Source organism: Oryza sativa, chromosome 4 (assembly GCF_034140825.1).
Source record: "Oryza sativa Japonica Group chromosome 4, ASM3414082v1".
Lineage (NCBI taxonomy): Eukaryota > Viridiplantae > Streptophyta > Magnoliopsida > Poales > Poaceae > Oryza > Oryza sativa.
This window is the reverse complement of record NC_089038.1, coordinates 19,397,298-19,420,560: the sequence shown is the minus strand read 5'-3', so window position 1 is coordinate 19,420,560 and position 23,263 is coordinate 19,397,298. Positions and strand designations below refer to the sequence as shown.

The 23,263-nt window shown below is 43.3% G+C and overlaps 2 protein-coding genes across 3 annotated transcripts; one reads left to right on the top strand and one right to left on the bottom strand.

The window, feature by feature from the left end:
• Nucleotides 1-3,353: 3,353 nt before the first annotated feature.
• Nucleotides 3,354-3,890, top strand: LOC4335661 (uncharacterized). The gene has a single exon (XM_015778703.3). It carries the CDS (start codon nucleotides 3,420-3,422, stop codon nucleotides 3,627-3,629), a length of 210 nt encoding a protein of 69 aa, XP_015634189.1. The 5' UTR covers nucleotides 3,354-3,419; the 3' UTR covers nucleotides 3,630-3,890.
• A 2,907-nt stretch (nucleotides 3,891-6,797) lies between these two features.
• LOC4335660 (protein VERNALIZATION 1-like) lies at nucleotides 6,798-22,754 on the bottom strand. Of its 2 annotated transcripts, none has more exons than XM_015781629.3 (7): nucleotides 22,343-22,754; nucleotides 9,253-9,331; nucleotides 8,722-8,789; nucleotides 8,539-8,638; nucleotides 7,902-7,937; nucleotides 7,387-7,455; nucleotides 6,798-7,286 (listed from the first exon to the last, which is right to left on the bottom strand). In XM_015781629.3, exons 1-7 carry the CDS (start codon nucleotides 22,537-22,539, stop codon nucleotides 7,086-7,088), a joined length of 750 nt encoding a protein of 249 aa, XP_015637115.1. In that variant the 5' UTR covers nucleotides 22,540-22,754; the 3' UTR covers nucleotides 6,798-7,085. The 2 variants fall into 2 exon arrangements, with proteins under 2 accessions (XP_015637115.1, XP_015637118.1); XM_015781632.3 differs by having other exon boundaries at nucleotides 6,798-7,280.
• Between the last annotated feature and the right edge of the window lie 509 nt (nucleotides 22,755-23,263).

The window sequence follows — 23,263 nt, the reverse complement described above, 5'->3', positions numbered from 1 at the left end:
AACCAGATATCCAGCGTCCCTTAACTAATAAAAACCGGCCACAATAGATCTTTTGGTGGTTTTGACACCGGTTTTGTCCTACGTGACAGCTGATTCAGCGTGGGACCCACGTGGGTCCCACATGTCAGGCTGAGTCATCTATCTTCCCCTTCTTCTCTTCCTCGGTTCCTCCTCTCTCTCTGCGCCTGTAGGTCGGTCGGCGGAGTGAGTGGGGAAAAGAGGAGCGCGGCGCCGCGATGGCGCCGCCGGCGGCGGCCACAGTGGGGAAGCCCGACGGCAGCCCGGCGGAGCTCCACGACCTTGCGCGGGCGTCGACAGGGAGGCGCGGGCGTGTGCAGGTGTCGCGGGCGGCTGGAAGGAGCGAACGACGCGGGCATCGACGGGGCGAGGCAGGAGAGGAGGAGGATGGCGCCGCGACGGTGGCCGGCGGTGGGCGGTGGGCACGGAGGTCAAGCTCCCAGCCCTCAACCGAGCTCGAGCAGAAGGGAGGTGGTGCTCACCAACGCTAGTTCATGGTGCTGCTCGTTTTCTCAGCTCGATACTCTCCCGCTCGTCAAGCTCCACTACTTGACCGAACAAATCGCGGCCACGCTGACTCAAAACAGAACGAGCAGAAAACCATGGGAGGAGGGAAAATAGCTAACAAACTTACAGAAATTAAATAAGAGTATAAGATCAAATCCCAACTGACAGAAGTTCATTTATTTAACACATACCATCTTCTCCGGCACCACGGCAGCATCATGATGGGCCAGATCACCCCACGGCGATGGCGGCAGCGCCGCTTTCCGCCGCTGACATTCCAATGGACGGTGCACCCCATCGAGCTGTGGAGCTGGTTCGGCGTCTCCGGCGGTGAGCAGCTGAGCTTGGCGTCCGCTACACCAAGGTCAAGCTAGTCAGCGAGTTCCTCCAGCATAGCGGTTCAACTACGGCACTGTCATCGCCAATTCGCTGTTGAGCTACCCGAGGAAATCCGGCGACGCCGTCAACGAGATGACGAGCCTGTCCAACCTCACCGAGGAGCTCACGCTCTACGTCCCCACCGTTTCGGAGCCATTCCCACGTGGACGGTTCGGGTGGCCATTCCTTCAGCTCAAGATGTTCTCGCTTGGATCGCTTGTCGGTCGAGCCTCGCCAGCGTCGTTTCTAGGGACGCCAGTTGCAGAAGGACGCAGTGGCTGATGAACCCGCAGCGGCGCTGCCGACCGTCTTCATGGGCGCCTGGGCGGCGACATCGTCACCGGCCACTCGTCGGTGGATGCGGCGTCAGAGCTGGAGCTGCTCCCATCGACGGAGTCCGTGAACACTCACTGGTAGAGAAACCATCTTTGGTCGGTCGACCCATATCCACAATAGTCCCGGTTCCATTAAAAACCGGGACTAAAAATGATTTTTAGTCCCGGTTAATAAGAGGAAGATCTTTAGTCCCGGTTGTTGTTACCAACCGGGACTAAAAATCATCTTTACTCCCGGTTGGTAACTCCAACCGGGACTAAAGTTCATTTTTAGTCCCGGTTGATTCCATGTCAGGCTGTGTCAGGGCCTTATGATCTTTAGTCCGGTTAGTAACACCAACCGGGACTAAAAACCTATTTTTAGTCCCGGTTGGTGTTACTAACCGGGAATAAAAATCAAAACACACTATATAATCCATAGTACCGATCCTCTTTTCCCGTCCACACAACAAACTCCTCCCTCTATCTCTTTTTTTCCTCTCTAACTTCTTATCTCTTTCCTTATCTCTAACTCCCCTCCTCTCCTTCCTTTTTTCCTTCACCACAGTGCAGGCGGTCGGCGCGGAGGCGGCGACGCGGGGGACGGCGCGGAGACGGCCTGCGCGGCGGTCGGCGCGGCAGCGCGTGGGGCCGCGCGGCGGCGGCGGTGGGCGGCCGGCGCGGCGGCGCGGGAGGCCGCGCGGCGGTGCCGGGGGCCGCGCGGAGGCGGCGGCTGCGGTGGGCGGCCGCTCGGCGGCGACCGACGCGGCGCTGGCCGGCCGGCGCGGATGGGAGGAGGGGAGGCGGCAGTGGCCGCCGGCCGGATTTTTTTTCTTTTTTTTTTTGAAATGTGAATCTGTGATGTATTTTTGTGTGAGATGTGAATCTGTGATGAATTTTTTAGAACCCTGTGATGTAATTTTTTTAAGAGTTTGTGATGTATTTGGAGATGATTTGTTTGAGGATTTGGAGATGTTCTGTAATATGTGATGATTTGGATATGGGAGGGGATGGTGTGAAATCAATATTCAATATTAAAAGCAGAAAAAAAAAAGAAAAAATATCTTTAGTCCCGGTTGGTGTTATCAACCGGGACTAAAGATTCTCCCATCTTTAGTCCCGGTTGGTAACATTAACCGGGACTAAAGATTGATTTTTAGTCCCGGTTATTTGAACCGGGACTAAAGATAGCGATCTTTAGTCCCGGATTCGTAGTCCCGGTTGGAAAACCGGGACTACAGGGGGTTACGAACCGGGACTAAAAAGCATTTCTCCACCAGTGACCGCCTCGCTCGGCGCCTCCCTCACATTCCGTCCTGCTACCGTCACGTCTCCATAAAGCCATCGCCGCCCCGTCGGGCGAGCGCGGTGGCGGCGGGTGAGCGTGGCGGCGGCTGCTGCTGGCGCCCCGTCGCTGCCCAACTCCGGCGGCGCCCGCCCCCTGCTCCGCTTCGGCCGCGCGTCTCTGCCTGCTCCGCCCGCGTGCCCGTCTTGGCCCCGTCACTTACGCGCTGAAGAAGACGAGAGAAGTGAAGAAAATAAAAGAGAAAAGAGAAGAAAAGGGAAAAAAAAGAGATGAAGTGACATTCTGACATGTGGGGTCTACGTGGGTCCACGCTGACTTAGCCTCCACGTAGGACAATACCGGGGTCAAAACCACCAAAAGACCTATTGTGACCGGTTTTGATTAGTTAAGGGACGCCGGATATCCGGTTTTACAGTTAGGGGATGATTTTGTAACTCGATAACAAGTTGAGGGACCTTTGGTGTACTTTTCCCCGCATTAGCTGACATGAGAGATCTCGTCGGCCCAACAATCGGCCGGCCGGGCCGGTGATCCGTACGGCACCGGGCTTGACGGGCCCAGCTGTCAGCCTAAACCCCCCGACGCCTCGTCCTCGTCCGGTGCCTTCCAGCCTTGCGCACGCCATCGCACCGCCACCGTGGCCCGGGACCGCCCGCACCCGACCCCACGCCACTGATCCCGTGGGGCCCACGCTTGCCATGGCCCACCCGTCATCGGCACCGGGCGCAGCAGATCTGAGGTGGGGGCCCACTCTCCTCGTCGTATCCTATTCCTACCTAGCGCAGCCGCAGTAGTGGTAGTAGTACCCCACTCCAGTCCACTACTGCGCCGCACAAACGCCATTTCCCCAGAAGAGAGCTCCAGATTGGAATCTCGAGAGAGGGAGGAAGGGGGAAATGGCGGACTGGGGGCCGGTGGTGGTGGCGACGGTGCTGTTCGTGCTGCTGACGCCGGGGCTGCTGTGCACGGTGCCCGGGAGGGGGCGGGTGGCGGAGTTCGGGAGCTTCCACACCAGCGGCCTCGCCATCATCGTCCACGCCGTCCTCTACTTCGCACTCCTCACCATCTTCCTCATCGCCATCGGCGTCCACATCTACGCCGGCTAGCTATGTACTACTCCTTTCACTGATTGATTTTGGTGGATTGGTTGGTTGTCTGGTGAATTGGGGATCTCGCGTGTGTGTTTGCTGTACTAGATGTCATACTGTCATGTCAGGTCGCTTGTGTTGTACTAGTACGGCAGAATCAAAGGGTGTGTAGTAATTCTCTTTTGTTCATCTGATTAGTACTAGTACTACTAATTTGGTGCTGTACTACTGTGATATTGTTTCAGTGTTTTTGGTTGTACTAGCTAATTAGTTGCATCATCGATCGCTTTTCTTTTTTTTTTTTTTTTTGGTTCTGTTTATTTCGTTCGCGTTTGATACTTGGATTGGGAAAATGCGATCTGTTCTTTGTTCATGGAATCGAATCACAAATTCAGAATGAGGAGGGGTTGATAAGCTTTGGCGGCGATTGGCTACTTACTTAGCACGACTTTCTTCTTGTGTTGCGTATTCCTGCCGTGAAAAAGGGGCTCGCTTTGTGTGTGTGTCGGTGGCACAGGCACACTGCTACCGTGGCACGCATGAAAGATTTTGGGCCTGTACGTATGCTCGTTTTACACAGCCCACCGCAGCAGCCGCTTTCGCTGCCGCCGCAAATAAGCAGCAGATTTGCTGTCTATCAGATGCGGCCAAACAGGCCTATTAATTCAAACTTCTGTTTTTCTAAAAACGCTCTTTACCGCTATAAACCGTACACACGCACAATCTCTTCATGAGTAGCAACACCCGGCTGTTTTTAATTGGTGTTTGGGACTTAACTTTAGTCTCATATTTAAACACTAATTTAGAGTATTGGTGTTTGTGGCACGTCCATCCTACGGCGGCACGACGCGTGGGCACGTACGGCCAGCTCCCACCCCTGCCGCCTCCGCCTCGGCCACCACCCCACTCCGGTATATATGTATAGTTCTCCGGATAAGCTGGAGGAGGAGACCCATATGGCCATATGCATCAGATTCAGAATTAGACCAAAGCTGCTACTGTTTGTGTTCGTCTTCGCTGCTGCTGCTGCTGCTGCTGCTTCTTCTTCTTCTCGTCGAGTCCCGGGTATGGTGTGGCCTCTGCTCTCCTCCTGCTATAGCTGAGAGCTAGCCGCGTCCAGGTCAGTGTCAGTGCCACTCTGCTTTGTTCTTGCATGTAAGCTCAAGAGAACGCTTCGGTTTTCTACCTTCGTTTGAACGTAGAAAAAAATCTTTTAGTGAAATCGGTTGGAGTTCTTCTCATTACATTTCTAGCTTCTGAATTCGTCCGTTCTTTTTTTTACTGAAAAGCGCAAAATATATTCATCCGTCTAAAGAGATGCTCTGAAAGTAAGGTGAGATTTGCGGTATGGGTTTATGAGAGAAGCGAGAAACCATCCCATCCATCCTGCTGGTTAAATAAAATACAGGTGAAATGGGGTGAAGAGGGATAGAGGAATTTTATGAGGTGTGAGTGTGACGCAATTTCTACGAAATTTTTCAAAAGGTTTGATCGAACTGATTCCTGCGCAATACCAGGTCCGCGCCATTCTACTCGCATGCATGGAATCTGAAGTGACGCTTCAGCGTTTTGCTTCTTTTGAACGTACAAATTTTATAGGGATTGGTTAGACTTTTTCATTAAATTTCTTCTAAATCCCTCCATTATTGTTTTTTTAGTGAAAGAGCAAAATTCATGCGTTCTATAAGAGGCTCTAAAAGCGAAATTTCCGATCTTAAGAGAGAAGCTTAAGAAAAATACTCCATCCAATGTTTAAAAGATTGGTAAAATGGGGTGAACCTTCCTTTGGAATAGAGGTTTGGCCGAATTCTACGAGTTCTCTATACATTTTGTGCATTTGAAAAGGTTTCGAACTAATTCATGAAAATTTTCTGAGCTCGAAGAATGGCCCGTGCCATCATCCCCTGTCAGTCTGTCACCTGAGCTCATTATCCTTTTCATGTGAGCATATGAATGTCTAGCTAGCAGTCTACTCTCTGTCTTAAAAAAAACTCTAATCCTAAATTCACAATGTGGCGTATTCTCGAAAAACTTCCTAATGTGGATTTAAAGACAGACAAAGGACACCTAAATAATAGCAAAATAAGTTAAATTGATGAATGGGTAGGTGAGAAGTATTGAAAAGATAAAACTTCTCGATTTGCAGACCGATGGTAGGTAAGAAGGTAAAAAGCTGGTTTCTTTTGGATAGATTTTAAACTCTAGAAATTGGTTTATTATAGAACGGAGGGAGTAGCACAGCGTAGCAGGTACATCGATTGGTACTTTCTCGGTATTAAAATATTAACTTTTCAGGTTGGCAGGAGTATTAAGAAAATAAGTGAAAATGATTGGAGAAAGTGTGTGATTGGTTGAGAGGAGGAGGTAGGTGGAGAAATAGATTTATTTTGAAACAAAATACTATGCTAGAAATAGCTATATTTTGGGACGGAGGTAATAGCAGTCAAATGTGTGCCATAACTTACACTGCTATGAATGAATGCAGTAGGACCGAAGATTATTACTTAGGCTGAGTTTTTTTTGCTAGCTTTCCCAACTCACTTCTTCGTTTTCCGTACGCACACTTCCCTAATTGTTGAAGGGTGTGGTTTTTTTTAAAAAAATTATATATGAAAGTTGCTTTAAAAAATCATATTGATCCATTTTAAAAATAAATACTTAATTAATCACACGATAATGAATAGCTCTGTTTTGCGTGTTTAGAGCGTGAGTTACTCCCTTTACCGAACTCAGCCTTAATGGTCTGGTCATGTTTTGTTCTTTGCCAACGCCAAATCTTAGGCAAAACAACACTAGGAATTGGTTAACTGCACTAAATACTCATCCATTCATGAATATAAGCATTTATAAGTTGTTTAACAAAGATTAGAGATAGGAGAAAAAATCATTTTAAATTGCTTAGGTTCGTACTCTAAACAAGCCAAAAAATGCCTAGATTATCGTGTTGAAATCAGTATCTCACAAATGTTTATATTGCGTACTTCATAATTTGAATTCAAGAAATGTGTATGTTTATTAATGGAGGGAGTATAATTTGATAATGCCGATGTTTTTTTCTACAAATCAAATGTATAGCTAATATTTTGGTGTAAGCAAACCCTTTTCTTTTCTTTTGCTTGATTCAGCTATATGCATACAATAAACCACACAGGCCGTCCAATCACGACATGCTTGAGCCTCACCGTCTTAGGGTCAAGGATTATCAATAACCAAACCATATGCGTCTTCTTTCGCATGCATTGCACATTAGCAGTAATTTGCAGGCACAGCCAGCCTTATTAATATATATACGGATACGTACGGACACACACAGCGTCCCTCGGCATGAACCGCTACAGTAGTAAAATTATTAGCACAGTAACTTCCCAGCAACAGTATAACTTCGAAACATTGTTTACGGCTGTAAACTGTTACTACTACGCTGTGTTATGGGCTCGGATTGCTGTGCTGCAACAAATGGTGTTTTGTCCACGTCTACTGCAGCTGACCCGCGTCCCGGCACGGCACGTTGAGGTCGACCGCCGGCGGCGGCGTCGTCCGGTGCCGTTGCTCCGCCGCGCCACCGCCACCATCGTCACGGTCGCCGGTGCCCAGGCTCAGGCGGTGCCTGAGCACCACCTCCATCTCCTCCTCCTCCTCCTCGGCGCTCTGCTGGCTTCCTCCTGCTACCTGTTTCTGCACACAAAGCAGAGCAGGTGTGTCACAATTATTTCAGGTTTTGCAGAAAGATTGAGAGTGTTGTGAGTGATGGAGTAATCACTGCAATCAGAGTCACCTTCTCATGATCAGAGGGCATCTCAGTGGAGTTGCTCTCTGTCTCAGCAGTCGCCGGTTTCTTCTGTACCTGCAAGAACATGCGTAGCATATGGTCATTTATTTTGTCCATATTGCCATCTGGCCATCTGGTATTCTGTTTATTGCTGAATTTTATCTCTTTCTTTCAAGGGTGTTGCTGCTGCAATCAACTTATCAAGATAAACTGGAGGTCCTAGGGAATGGAACTCATTAAGGTGCACACAGAAATCTTTCCCGCATGAAACACATACGGCTTGTGCATCTCTGAATTTTTCAGTTATGCAAAATAGTGCTTGCTGAATGTTGCTGCCGGTCAGGCCGTCAGTCTGGTAAAACCAAGGGATCAACTTAAGCTAGTCTTTTGTGAGGAGATTTCATCAGATGGCATGCACCAATTTTCACTCGTATGGTCTACACATCGAGCTCAGTGTATGTTTTTGGCTTTTAGAGATAACTTACGTTTTACAAAACTTAGTGCTGGTACTCAGTGCATACCTTTTTCTGCAACCTGGCAATTCTATCTGCCACCACCTGTGTCCATACAAAGGTAGTTCGTTAGATTTGAAGTGAAACCGGTTGCAAATCAAACTGAAATTATCTTAATGACACTCAAAGATGGTGAAATGCCGCAAGTTCAAACATCCACTGTTTGCGTTCACAATGATGTACAGGCATAGTACGTATTTTCTGTCACCAGGAATGCAGGATGGGGCAACTAATATTGACTCAAAATTGACTGGTTCGAAATACTTGATTAATATTGACTCAAAATGTGTTTCTTCTAGACTCTAATAATGAATCAGCATCAGCTGAGAATAGGAACATTTTGGATACACCATTCTTCCAAATTACCATGTGAAAGAGACTAACTTGTGAGTTATGAATCACTGGAAGGGCCAGGCTGAACAAATTTTTGGTATTTATATCAAGTAAAATAGTGAGACAGCCATGGAAAATCTTCCAAGGTAAAATAGTAAGGTAAAGACTTTTCCTGGAAAAGAACTGGAATGTCTACAAAAAATTCTTTAAGTGACGCACATAATCTAATGAGTTAAAATAAATGAAATATTCATGTTCTACAGAGATACATGTTGTCTTCTTCTATTTTGTCTATTATTAAGATACCACATACCTTTCTTGCCCTTGTCCACCTCAGTTCATCTTCCAATAATATTTCAATTTGGCTAATCTGGTCCATGTTTAATGTGGATATGTCTTTTTCATCAATAGGTCTGCAACTTGGTCATATTAGTCAAATGTTCGATAATATTTTATTTTGTTAAAGTTGTTACTTGCAGAGACATTTATCAGATACCGCATGTCATCATTGATTGGTCCTTTATCTATTGTTTCCTTGAGAACTTGAAAATCCTTGCTCTTCCTCTGGTACAATAATTATCATCAGCATCAGCAAGAAAAATTTCATAAATGAAAGTGTATCTGTGCAAGTGTGCATGATATATAGTTAACTTATCAGATAAAATCACTAAAATCACAACTTCATTCTTTTTTTTGTTTATACAATTACATGGGTCAAATTTCAAATTTGTAACTAGCCATACACTTCTTTTAATTAGTTGAATTTTCTGACAGCGCCTGTTTGCCATACTTTTTAAAATGTTTTACACAGTACGAATGACTACTCTGTTTGTCTTAAGTAATGATGATGCTTCTACTCTGGAAAAAGGTAAATATGTTATAACCATAGAAGATTTGATCTACTAGTATAAATAAATTTATGGCACATGATCAGAGAAATTATATATCTTTTTTATCTTCATTAAAAAGAGAACAAATACACTTCTTATATAGTATTTTATTTCTGTTGCTATTGTCCTCATTTTACCTTTTGCAGAATGCACCTGCCATGTACTCCTTTTTGTGCTGCTTGAGAGTGCTCATAACGTTCCACAATGTTTTCAATACTGCAAAAAATGTTGCTGAGTAAGTGACATGAAGTTATAGAGAAAATGAGTGGAACAATTACAGGCTGAAGAAAAAAGAGTCATAAAAGTGAATAGGTGGATGCTCTCTCTTTTTCTTTTATTTCCCGAAAACGCAAAAGATTTGCATATCATTGCAGTAAGAGAAAAGTGGATGAAGTTCATGAAAAACCACGGCCTGCATGCAAAAGGCCACCCACCAGTATCTTAGATTACAGCTTAATTTTCATATAACCATTTCATGACCAAACACAAGTTTTGCACTTTCAGGGCACCAGATGAAGCACTTTTGCTCCAGCTGCGGCCCACTGCTTTGCTCCTTTTGTCATCGCCATAATCAGTTGTGACCGGTTTTTGCTATCAGGATTGAAGATGTGATTATTTCATTCCTTCCAAACCAGTGTTCTTAACCTATCTAAACTCTCCATATGGGATTAGTCCCACCAACACCACACCATGGACCATATGGGCCTATGCTCTTTCTGAAGGTTGAGGCCGCATATGCGTAGCATCCTACTTACAATTCAATCCTCTGTAAAAGGAGGTGCCCTGGTTGGAATGTGTGAGTTTATATGCTAGCAACAACCTAGCTACACTTTTCATGTGGGACTAATCCCCACACCATGGGCCACGCATGCCTTCACTACTAATGGACCGGGGTATTATAGATCACCACAATGCTTGGGTCAAGCCCTTGCATCTCAACAGCCACCCTTATGTCACAGGTCTAATGCCAAAACTATAGCATGTTTAACGCTTCCCTTTTCTGGCATATGGACTTACAAATGTGTTGATACAGTGTTGGGAAAATGAATTCAACACATTATGTGTCAATCCATTTGTCCCTCGAACACAAGATATTACTTGCTATTCTACAAATGAAAGTGGATCCAAGCTTGAAGAATGCGGACATTGCTTTTGACGTTCTTCTTTGTAGCCCAAACTATGATTCTTAGCGTTGAACTAGTGCCAAAGCCATTTCACCCTTATAGTCCTTGTATTTCCAGATTGTGAATAACCATCCTCTATGCGAAGTTGGTGAGCACATTAGACCAAGCTAGCCAACAACGCTATCCCTTGGCATGGCCATGGTCCCATGACCTCTCAGAAAGAACCTTCTTGTGGTTTTGTTAATTGGCTTGGTAGTCCATTTAGTTGGCTTCATGGCGACTAGTAGGTAAATTGGTATAGAAGTTAGGATTGACTTAATTGGTACAATTTGTCTGTTTCATAATGAGTTAATGACAAAAGCCAGACGAGAAGAAAAAAAAAGGATCATAGCATGCAATGATCAGTTAGTTAAAAAGACCAGACCAAAATAAACCGGTGATAAATATATATATTTTTTGCTTCGCGCGAAAGGAAAGGATATAATTCATGACCATCTAGGTTATGTGCGCAAGAGTATGTTGATAATTGAAAGTTAAATAACTTGATACTTGCAATTTTTACCTCATATACCCCTAAATTGAACATAAAAAACTAAATATAATATGTTTGAACCAAGTTATTCATCGTTGGTTGTTCTGATTTCTAGCTTGCACCAACTCGGATTTTCTAATTGGGTTCGAATGGGTTGAGTTGCTCTAATTTCTAGCCCAACAATCTCCTCATGACCTTATCAATGACTGGCCGTAAATTTTTTTCATATGCCCATAGGTAGTCCTAGATATTTGTAAGAAAATCAGCCAATCATTTTCTTGCCTTATGCTTAGCGATAGCGCTAGGCATGATGGCTATTAAGGATTTAGCTTCGACCCGACTCATCTATTGCATCATTCTTTGGAGTTACAGGCTAGTTGGAGTTACAGGCTAGATAGAACATATAACTAAATTGATTTACTTACTAGGATGTGTGGGATACCTGCAGTTAGGGACCGCAATGAGGCTCCGTACCCCATTACCTGTCAGGGAATTCCTCTATTAGGTGTTGGAAATGGGCCAACTATTCCCCCCATGTGAAAGGAAATAGGTCACATGATCATCCTATCGGGTATGTTGGGCCAGGGTGTTTCCCCCTTCTCCATCCCCATTCCCCATTGGAGGCCCAACATGACTGACAAGTAGGCCAAACATATGTATAGCCACATGTTGGTGCATACTAATCCCAAATACCTTTCATTTTCCTTGCCATTCTACCCCAGCCACTACCTCCTACTCTTTTTTCTTGTCCCCAAACTCAAGACATAGAGGCACGACTCATGCCGCTACACGGAAAGCTCAACGCCGCAGGGAGGATGACCTACCCTCCCATGGGATTTAGTGCCTAGCGATCCCCTCATAAGGTTACTTGTCAACACTTTCTTTCTTGCTTGGCATGCCGCTGTCATCGGATAATTCTTGAACTAAGGTTCTGGTACCGTGCTTCACATTGAACCATTGGTGGCACATGATTTTGGCTTCTTGAAGCATCTACTACAGGCCTACAGTACGTCTTTCCTACTCAACCAGCTCGAGTGTATGTGTATTCAGGTTGTGGTTCTTACTGCCTAGTGAATGAGTAGATTCATAGCAATTCAAATGGGGACTCCTTTGTGATAATTGTTGGCTTGACATTGTTGCAATGTATTTGCTCCACTGATCATTCAGAGTAGTTTGCTTGACCAATGCTCCCCAATGATTCGTAGGATCTCCTTAGTTTTGCATAGCTTCAAGCGTGTTGGCTTGATGAGAAGGGCTACTCTATGAAGAATGTTTAGTAGGGAGAAGAGCCCTTGGTGTTATGCTTCTTGAAGAACGTGTTTTAGGCATCGTTACCAATATGAATATTGGTGGCAACAAGGGGTCTCCTTGGACTCCTTATTATTCCGTTCATGAGGAATTACCATTGAAATGATTTGAATGCTTGAACTTACCAAATTTGAAAAAAAAAAAGAAATGGCATTCTTACGTTGTGTAGCTTCTTCATTGTTTGGTGTACTAATCGAAGTTGTAATGTGTGAAGCGGCCTTTTATAAAGGCACTCTAGTTCTTCACAATCAACTTCATAGTAGTGCATGTTGAAGTGCCAAGATATTCGGGAACAACTTGGAGAAGATGAGAAGGAAGCTTATTGTCCAATAATACCATAAAGTAGTAGCATTAGTTTTCATAAGAATCAATGGGATGAATGGCCGATTCGACTTCTTAAAGCTAGTTACATCTATTCAGAAATGTCGGTTGGTTGCCGTCAGGATATCTTTCATTATTGTTTGCCATCATTGGTGATAGAAGAGGCTCAAGAAATCATCAGGTCCTTGTCTTCTCTTCTCGTCTTGCCTAAATTTCTACCCACACCTCTTTCTTCGAGGACTTGGCCTATAGCTATGCATACTTGCCCTTTTTGCCTCAATGAAATTTAAATTCAAGGAGTTGGGTTAGTCCTGTGGAGTACCCATTAGGCTTGTGGACTAATGCGCCAACAAGGCCCATTCTTCTTGCGACCATATGGTATGGTATTATCTAAGAGTTGTTAGATGAAGGTGTGCCAATTGCGGAGAGTTGTGTGGTGATGAAAGAAAGTAGTGTTTGCACCACCTTCTTTGATCAAAGCAATCCTCACTTGTTGCCAGGCTATTGTTTTTCGGAAGGGAACAAAGCACTAGTAATTCCATTTTGAACTCCTATCACCAATCACTCTAGTAATGAGAATTTCAATTTCTCCTCGAGGATTCTTGTCTACGGTAGGACCTTGCTAACTATGGAGATTTACATACTGATGTTATGTAATTTCTTGTTAGTTCAACTCTATAATTCCCTAGTAGTTTGATGCAAATGTCTATCTCGACAGTGAATATGAGTGGCGATCGAGCATTGGTCCAGCTAAGCTTTTTTACTATTTGGTGGAAACCTCCTATTTTGCACTAGAAATATTCTTTGTGAAACCTTCCTTTGCTCTGTGTTGAGTAGGATATTTCTAGGAATAGTGAACTATTGTCAAAGACCATAGGAGAGAGGGCGCGCAGGAGGAAGTTATTAGGAAAACATGTTTTCCCATGATAGGTAGGGGAAAGCACGATTAAATCACACCAAGATGTGCCTTTCTCTATCATTCAACCTATTGATATTGCGCCTATTGTGACTGAGTTCCTTTAGCTCTAGATCATCCAAAATGCAACGAAAAAGACCCATCATGTGCCTATTGGAAAAAAGAGTTATTATTATCCTAATTTTGATAGATCAAGGTTATGTCGCCCACCAACATCCAAGGGTCAGTGGTCAATCTAATGTTTCTGATCTCATCAAACAAATGGATTTTATCCACGTCATCCCGTGGATCACAATTGATTGTAGTCCAATAGCTTGCTCCATATGGGAATGAGAGCTTTGTTTTGAGATAATTCCCCATGGAAGATGATCATGGATGTCACTGATGTCGAATACCCCTAGTATTGCAGCATGAGAAGTAGTAGAAGCGATCATCTAGTTCATTTTCCTAGAGGCTGATGACCAAACACTTAGTTCCATTGACCATGTGCAGATAGCTTCTCATTTTACCAACATGCTTAGCCCCCCTCATATTTACTCTTCATGAAACTATGGTTCACAACCACACATCGGCTAACAAAGCCTCTACATGTAGGTGCGAGAGTGACAAAAACCTTATTGTGCTCCTTATCTAAGGGTCTCCAGGGACATCGAAATTGAACAACTCCGCTAGGGCCTAATGGCTTGGATATGTTCGTTTCTTAGAAGTTTCGACAAGATCTGTTTATACTCAGTAACTACCGTATATGAGCTAGTTCCCACAACAGAAAGACAGGGGTGGGTCTAGAGGGGATCATGGGCATTCAATTGAATACCATGTTTTTAGAAAATATCTCTCCATTTAAGTATAAAACTAAAAAGATACATCCTAGTTTTCACCAATGACATATTATAGTGTAAAGTTTCAATACCTACCATCAAAACCTTGCCCTGCCTTTGCAGAAATATCATGCCCAAATGCTTCGAGAATGCCATGTAGGATTCTAGCGGGGAATTGCTATGAGATGTTAGTTGTCAAAGAGTAAAAGTGATCTTTGAGGATATCTTGGATCCATCCTGTGTAAATACCATTACTCATTCGTCAGTTGCGAGATTTGGTCGGGGAGCTTGTTTGCTTATCATAAGTATGCTAGCGGCCTAGCCTAAGGCAAATTCGCTCCACAGGCAAAAGCGATCTTCGGGGGTTGGGAACATTAGGGAATCCGAGCCATATGGCCACTATGATTTTTGATGGCCCACGAACATGCCTTGAGTTGGTGACCTTGGAGAAGTGCGTTTGATCAGAGCTTGCTAGGGCGAGAAAGTTGATCCAATGGCTCCTAAAGACAGGGTACATCCATCCTTTGGATCAAACTACCTTCTCGATCAACGAGTAGATATTGACTGGTTTGGTAGCCAAAACACAAGCCACACAAATCAAACCTTTTGTCTCACAAATCCCATATCTTGTGTTTGCTCTAACTCAAGATGACTGATTCGCTAGAAGAGAGTCCATCCCGACTATCAAAAGGAAGGACGAGACACCGCCATAGGTGATTGCTTTGTATGTTGTTTAGTGAATGTCTCTCGGCATCCACCAGCCCATTGCTTCCTCCTACATAGTTAGTCGACCAATTAGCGGGACCCTAATGGAGGACTTCCAACTTGGGCAATGAACATATGTTTTATTACCCTTCCAAGTAGAGGAAAACATACTAGACCATGCAATGTGTCAACCTAGGAGGTTCCCTTGTATAGACCTATTGATATGGACATCCCTACCATGCTTATGGTCACTAGTAGTTCAACTATCCTTTAAGTTGAATATATGATACAAAGATGACTCACCCAACCTCATGCACGTCAATTGATCTATTAGGTAAATTCGTTCTTAGGCTTGCACAAACATGATTTATAGAATATAATGAAATGTTACTTGATTTTATTATGCTTAGGAATGAAATGAAGGAACATAAAGCAAAAGGATGAAAGTACCACTTTGCTAGTTTGGTCTCCTAGACAACCACGACTAGAAACAAGCATGACTTTTGCTCCAGAAGTTTGCTTTGGGTCCTAATTAATTGATGGAAAAAAAAACTCTCTTCATCCTTTTTCCAGTAGATCTGGGTCCACCTCCAAACTCCTAAGTCGGCTATAATGAATGTAACAATGTCGAACTATTCTTGGAAACGAGGGGAAAATGGGAAATGTAGCACCTCCTAGCCCTTATCCTATAAATAGGTAGTCACCCCTTAAGGTAGGGATGCAAGCGGGGCGGGCAAGCGGGTATTTTTAGCCCGCTTATCTCACTTTTAGTTTATTTTTTTTTCTAAATTTTATACTACCATGTGGGAAATGAACTAGCAAGCGGGTTTTTATGTGGGTAGCGGAACTACCCACTTGCATCCCTACCTTAAGGGTTCCCATGTAAATATAAGACTTCCCGTTTGTCATATTCGACTTTTCCGTGTAATGTATGCGTCGGCAAGATTGCCCATTTCTTAGTTTTGGAAATTCACCAAGTTTGTGTTCAGATTAAAATCCTCATCTTATATTCACAAAGTTTGGCTAGCCTTCATCTTGCTCTTGCTTATTTTTTTTATTGCTTGTAGGGCTGAAGTTGACCGTGTGCCACAAAGAGCAACAACTTGGCACATACACAACGGGTGTGTCAACCGCTAAGGATCAAAACTTCATGTAGTTGTAGTTTGCTCGCTAACATCTCTTTATATAACTGAGAAAAGTCCGTAGTTGATCCCTCAACTATGGCCTTGGTCCAATTTTCACCTACTTTTGGTCCATCAACTATTAAAATCATCTATATTTTATCCTTGGGTCCAAACCAAAGTGGGTTCGATGATGATGCACTTGCATGGAGTCTACATGAGCAAAATAGTTATCTCATATCATCGAAATATCAGGATATTGAAAAACAACACCCATCCTCAAGATATGAGAAGGCCAACTTGTTTGAGGAGAGGAAATATGGGTTTGTACAACTTTTTTTGCCAATAAAAAGAATTTTTCACGTGGTTGGGCCCTTTTTATTGTCGTTGCTATCATCATCGTCATGCTTCCCACCGCGCATGATTACAACGATGGTAGACCACAAATTGCAACCACACCATATTGACAAGTGTCCCCTATGATCTTTTCTCGACTAAAAGGTATCAGTTTGGTCTATCACTGGAAGTGAGCTCCCCTTTGTGTAAAAAGTTTGTGTAAAAAGTGTGCTGAAGAAGTGCCTACAATGAGTGTCGCAATTATCGTAGTAAGAGGATGATAGTCCACCATGTCCACATTCATCGCTCGATGGTGCAAACTTCTAGGAAGCCACCGACTATTATGCTCGGTCCTTAACCGTAGTTTGTTGAAAGCTCCATTGTAATCAAGGAACATCTTACTCCTACTAGATGTATCTTCAACCTACCAAGAGATGGCCACGGTCTTCTCCTTAGTGATTGCGCATGCACCGGACATGCAAACAATACTAGTTGGATCTTCAGCCTACTCATAAATGAATTGAGTCTTATTATATGCTTTGGCGATTGCGCATGGATTTGTTAGCAAGCAATCATCTAAAAGTTCGACGTAATAGAATGCCATGGTTTCTAGGTCAATTGACTTGATCTAGCAAGAACCTTCAAGATGCATATGGATGAGGTGTCGCAATATCTCGCCTAGCCTAGTCCATGGGTTGAGGGCAAGCTTGAAATTTGCGGCATAGAGGAGGCTATTGCAAAGAGTCAAGTCTAAAAGCTATGAGTTCTGGACACCAATGAGGAAGTTCTTGTGAAGGAGGGAACTAAGCATCTTAGTGGTGAGATGCTCCATTCGGTTCTTAGTGCTACCTCCATCTCATCTACACTCATTGACGAGCGTGAGGCAAAGGCATTAGCTACCAACACATTATGGAGTGCAACGTTTATTGAGTGCATCTAGATGGACAAGTTAAAGACACACGTCTCCTTACTCACTAGAATAAGGGGTCTTCAGGTTGCAACACAAAATAATTGTTCACACGTCGGCCTGATAGTGACAAGTTGTTCATGGTGCCCCATTGCCCTCCACTAGTGCTAGGGAGGGAGGGGAGGAGAAGGCTATCGAAGGCAGTGACAGATGGAGATTTAGGCATTCCCTTATTGGCGTTCAATGTGTACTGAGTACGTGACTCAACAACCACATAGATAGGGTGCCACAATGGCCTTCTGAAATTATGCCATGAAGGCAAGCAAATTCTCTTAGGCCCCGGTGGTCTCTATTGCACACTAGCTAATAAAAAACCCCTTGACGAAGATGTAGAAGCTCCAGACAATGCAAAGGTTGTGCAAAATGACCCATAGGATGTTGAGTAGTAGAGGCAGAAATGTGAGCAATCTTTCAATGTGTGGTCGGACTCTCCACATCCAAAGCATCACGATAGTCGACAACAAACTACATGGATATGATTGACAGAGAAGCAACTAAAGTAGAGACAGTCGAGGTCCTTGGTAATTAGGCTATGATGCAAGAGGTGGGTGACCAAAGGTTATGCTAGGGCACCTACATTTCTCAATTTGCGAACCTCTGATGCCTCCACCTCCGTGGCGAAGACTTCCTCACGATACTAGCAATCAACTGAGCTACCAGTGGCAACATCTAAAAGAGTCAATAGAGAAGGCCTTCGCATGATGTTAGTCATAGAAAATAACCAAAGAAGCATAGGTTATAGTGACTATGATGTTTGGATTTGTTAACCTATGTCAACAAGACATGCAACTAGGATTGTAGACCTCCATCCGCAAAGTAGACAACCTCATCTTTGTTGTTCCAGGTTAATAGCATACCAACCGTATATGAAGTGACTAAATCCTCGTTTGGGATCAATGATTTCCACAATCTACCCTTGATGGTTGAGTCCTTCGGAAGAACCACTGCATGAACTCCATCCTAGAGGGCAACTGAAGTCGTAATACGACATATAGTGTAGATGGAGGATGAGGAGAATCAACGACAGTAGGGGGTGACCGAAGCAATGGAGTGGCAGCCGAGACTAGAGTGCTCGCTAGTGAAGGGAGTACAAGAGAAGGGGACCTAGGGTGGAGATGATTCATCAAAATCCACTTTACAAGAACTACATAAGTGCATTGTAAAAAAAATACATAATCAAAATTAAGCTAACAAATATCCCCAAAATGCAAAAGATAACTTTACGATATACCAAATATCAACAAAGGGCAGAAAATAAGAAACAAAAATACATGTAAAACAATTTCCAGAATTGAAGGTAGGGAAGATATTGAGGCTTAATTTTGCTTCTACTTTAATCTTGATTGATGCCATGTTATGGTCATATTGATGAACATAGAATATCTTGAAAATTCTTGCTTAGTTATCAAGGGGTTATGCCACAGTAGAGAAGGAGGCAACTCCTTCGTAATTTGGGAGGAAGACCCTTGCTTGTATCATGTCAACTAGTTGGAGAACATCACGATTTTTGTTAACCCCCTGCCCCCTTCATCCTCCCAATGCATGTGAACTAATGGTGCAAAAGTAGACATAGAATTGTAGGAGTAAGGACCCTTCAATCACCATGCTAATGTCTAGGTTAGTATGATGGGACCAACGCCTAACTTCATGAAAACAATCAAAGTGAAGAGATGCTTCTGCAAAGCTAATAATTAGGAAGAGTTCTATGAACTGACAATTACAATTTAGATTACTTTGGTAGGTCCATGTAATAGTGATTACACTATTAAAGCACATTCACATAAAAGAAATGCTCTTGGTTCAACCATAGCTCACATCTAGTATCGCTATCACCTTGACACACTATGAATATTTTAGTGAAAGGGGGGGATATTAAGAATATTTTATACACCTTCATGGTTAAAGTTGAAACAATATTTTAGTGTTGGCCAAAATAAGATCTATGGCCACGAATATGCAAAGCCATATGCATGATTGCGTGCCACATTTAGTTAATGACAATGAAATGAAGCGTCTAGGACATAGCATATTTGTTTACAATATTTCATATAGTCTCGTTAATGTGTCTTTACAAAGTAGGTGTTTTTTATGATAGCATTATAATATACTAAGCATTGTACCCATAAAATGTGTAGAAAAATGTTGTCACAAACATCAATCCTAAAACTTCAAAACTTAAGGGAATTTCTCTAGTATAGACAAGAAAAAAAATGTCAAAGACATCAAACTCCATTCAATCAATCATAAAAATGGTTCAAGCTTGTCAGGATCATACAAGGTCCACATCTGAAGTGCTTATGGTAGTGATGCAACTTATCATTTCAATCCTCGTGTAAAGTCAAATTATTAGTTAATCCATGTGTAAAGTGAAAACATGTGGAGGTACCATTTATTCTACTCCCTCTGTCCCAAAATAAGTGCAACCATAGTTTTCCATGCCTAACTTTGACCATTCGTCTTATTTGAAATTTTTTTGAAAAATATTAAAAACATAAGTCACGAGTAAAGTATTATTCATGTTTTATCATCTTATAACAACAAAAATGCTAATTATAAAAAAAATTCAAATAAGACGGACGATCAAAGTTGGGCGCGAAAACTCATGGCTACACTTATTTTGGGACGGAGGAAGTATATTTTAAGCCTTTGTGCAAATGTAGTTGTGGAAACTATTACACCTCATTTGATAAATCAAAATAAATTTAGGCAAAAATTATCCACCTATTGCTTCTCTCACACCTATTGTGGAGAACACGGAACCGCTGATTATGAAGGTTTTTTATCTCACCAGCCCAAAATGTAGGGATGATCTATTTCTAGTTGTCGAGGCCCAACAAGCTCAATTTTAGTGCCAGTTCTAGACCAAGCTCATCTCTCGTGTTGAGATCCAGTGTTTTGGTAGAAGAATTGCGGAAAGCTTACCTCCACAAGTCGGAAATCAATATTTCCAAACATAAATACATTGGATGTCTCTCTTGCGCTCATTATTTTGAACACTAATTTGTGCAATTTACATTCCTATAATTGAATTGTCTACAAAATGTCTACAAAATTGACTTAGATTTATGTTGTTGGTGCCCTAGACAAAGCCTAGGCATTGGATCCCTTTTTTAAAAAAATATGCTTTTAATTCCTATAAGAAATTATTTTGGCCAAATGAGTTTTCAAGACCACCTATTCAACTCCACCACCCACCCTACCCTCTTTCTCTTGTCTTGTTGGCAATCTTGACCCTACACCGGTACCTCAATGAGCACCATGAATGGTGACTTCGGGGTAGGGGCACTTGGATCTATGTGTGGCGTTTGTTAGGTGAAAAGGGATTTCGACAATAGGGGCACTTCTTACTTTGTGTGATATCCGTTAGGTGAGAGACAAAAGTGAAGAATTACAAGGTCCCATGTGGTACTTGTAGGAGATACACATTTTATAGTATTATTTAATACTCCCTCCATTCAAAAGTCTAAGGTATATTTGTTTTGTCACCAAAACTAAGGAAAAATTAACTCATCCCATATTAACAAACATCAAATGCATGCAACTAATGAGTATTAAGATGACTGCTCGGTTTCTGGTCAACAATTTAATTTAGCACCGTAAAACGAAAAGATAACTCCATTTAAGTCTTAGATGCATAGAGACTACAAATATGTCCATCTTATTTGGAAAAAACTAAAAATAAAATATGTTTTAGACTTTTGGATGGAGGACATGAAACTTAGTATACATGAAAATTTCTCAAACTTATAGATACATGTCTCATAGTCCCTATAACACCAGCGCTTTTTTTTATTACGTTTTATATTGGAAACGATTTATGGTATCACAATATGGTTACTTTAATTATTTTGCAGGGCGTCTAAATGATCTACTACATGTAGTTCACTCCCAACCGCTTAGAGAAGCAATCGAAGGCATTTATATAAACCAGTCAACTGCTACTTTGCCTAAATGGTTTGCTAGTCATTATTTCTAGGTGAAGAAGACAACTTAATTACAACTTGACTACATCAATAGACTGATCAATCCAAAAGATAGTTTCTGGTTTTGATCTTGGGCAAATTTCTATAAGCTGAACAATTACATCTCATATGGCAGAGCAAACTAAATATAAAAATTAACTCCAAAACTACAAATCATCCAAAAAATGCACATCAAATCATAGATACGTCACCTTGCCTCAATGGGTATCCCTGGCCTCAATAGTACTACTCCTATAAACACTAGACCCCCAATTCAATTGCCCATATGCATATGCGTACTAACACACTGTTATTAGTATGTATCACAAATATTGACTATTGCATGTGGGTTTACATTCTAAACTGAAACAAATGGTGGCTCGCTCGATCGACAAACATCTCAAAACAAACTCTTTTCTGAAAGTTCTTTCAACTATTTTTTTCCCCATGGCTTTAATCCCGTTTAGCATCCGCAGGTGTTAATGAAATACATGCAAAACTAAAAACACATAAAGATATCCAACGAAGTTGAGGTCTGAATCGCCTGATAAGTTCAACGGGTGAATGAGCTGCTTGGATTTTGGGTTCTATCGATAAACCATAACAACAACAACAAACAAGCACCTGTTTCTTCTAACTTATATCGGGGATTCTATGTTTATCTGAAAAGAAGCATTAATTTCAGCAAGTTCTCAATGGAACAGAAGCTCTAGATGTCTGAAAGCAGAAGACAATTAACACTAGAACATTAACTAGCTCACTACACAAAAGACACAAAGCGACTACTCCAGAAGAAGAGCAGAAGAAGAATAATAGCAAGGATCACTCACTGCAAGCGCACATACGCAAGGAAACATTTTGCTGGCCGGCCGGATCGCTCTTCTAATGTCGTGTGAAAATTAAAAAAAAATGGAGAAAAATGAGATGAACATGATTTAATTTTTTTTAAAAAAATAACACTGCGGAGGCAAGCCCTTGGAATAGTCAAAATCGAGCTGAGCTACCAACCATTTGAACACACTCCATCAAAATTGAGCCAAAGATAGCCACTACACTCCGTCAACCGAGCAGATTCGGAGGGAGAAGGGGGAGAGGGAGAGAGAGGAATGGAGCGTACGTGGCGGGCGCGGCGAAGTGGTGGGGGTTGGCGTCGTCGCCGGAGCAGGAGAGGACGACGAAGCCGACGTGGGCGTCGCAGAGCACGGCGAGCTCCTCCACCTTCTTCTCCAGCCCGGCGAGCCTCTTCCGGAAGCAGATCCCGCGCCGCACCCGGTCCTCGATCCGCCGCAGCACCACCCGCCCCCGCCTCCCCATCCTCCTCCCAATCCCGACCTCCCAATCCGACGCGCCGAAGCCCGGAGATGCGCCGCGCGCCCCCTTATGTAGGCTCGAGAGGCGAGGCAACCACGGGCGGCGGCCATCGCTGTCTCTCTCCTCTCCGCGTCCGCGCCCGATCCCCTCGCCGTCGCCGCCGCTTTGCCGGATTCTGCGGCCCCGCCACCCCGTGGGGGGTGGGGCCCACTGTCGGCAGGGGAAGATTCTTTTTCTTTTTTTTCTTGTTTTGTTTTCTCTTTTGGGGAGGGAGGAAGGGAAGAAGATTCTAGATTCTTTTTTGGTTCGAGGCCGTGGCGCGGAGGATGGATGAGCGTCGTCGCCTCTGGTCCTCGATTTCCGACCGGCTTACTTACGTGGGGGCCCACGAGGCAGTGAGACGTACAGACACAGCCTTGAGACGTACAGACACAGCCTTGAGACGTGTGTCGCGCCCACGTGCAGACATGGTTCCAGCACCAGCAGCACTACACGGCGGCGGTTCCAGCGGCTCTACACGGCGGCGGGTGGCGCCCGCAGGATTTTCACCGATCACGCTAAATGTATACAAACATTAAAAATTTGTAAGGTGAAGATAGGCATTAAACTACTACACACTATAACACTGAGGGTCCCTTTTATTTATAGAAAAAATATAGAAATTTTGAAGAATTTTAATGCTATGAAAAAAAATCCTAGGAAGAACTTTGAACCAAAAGATTGAATC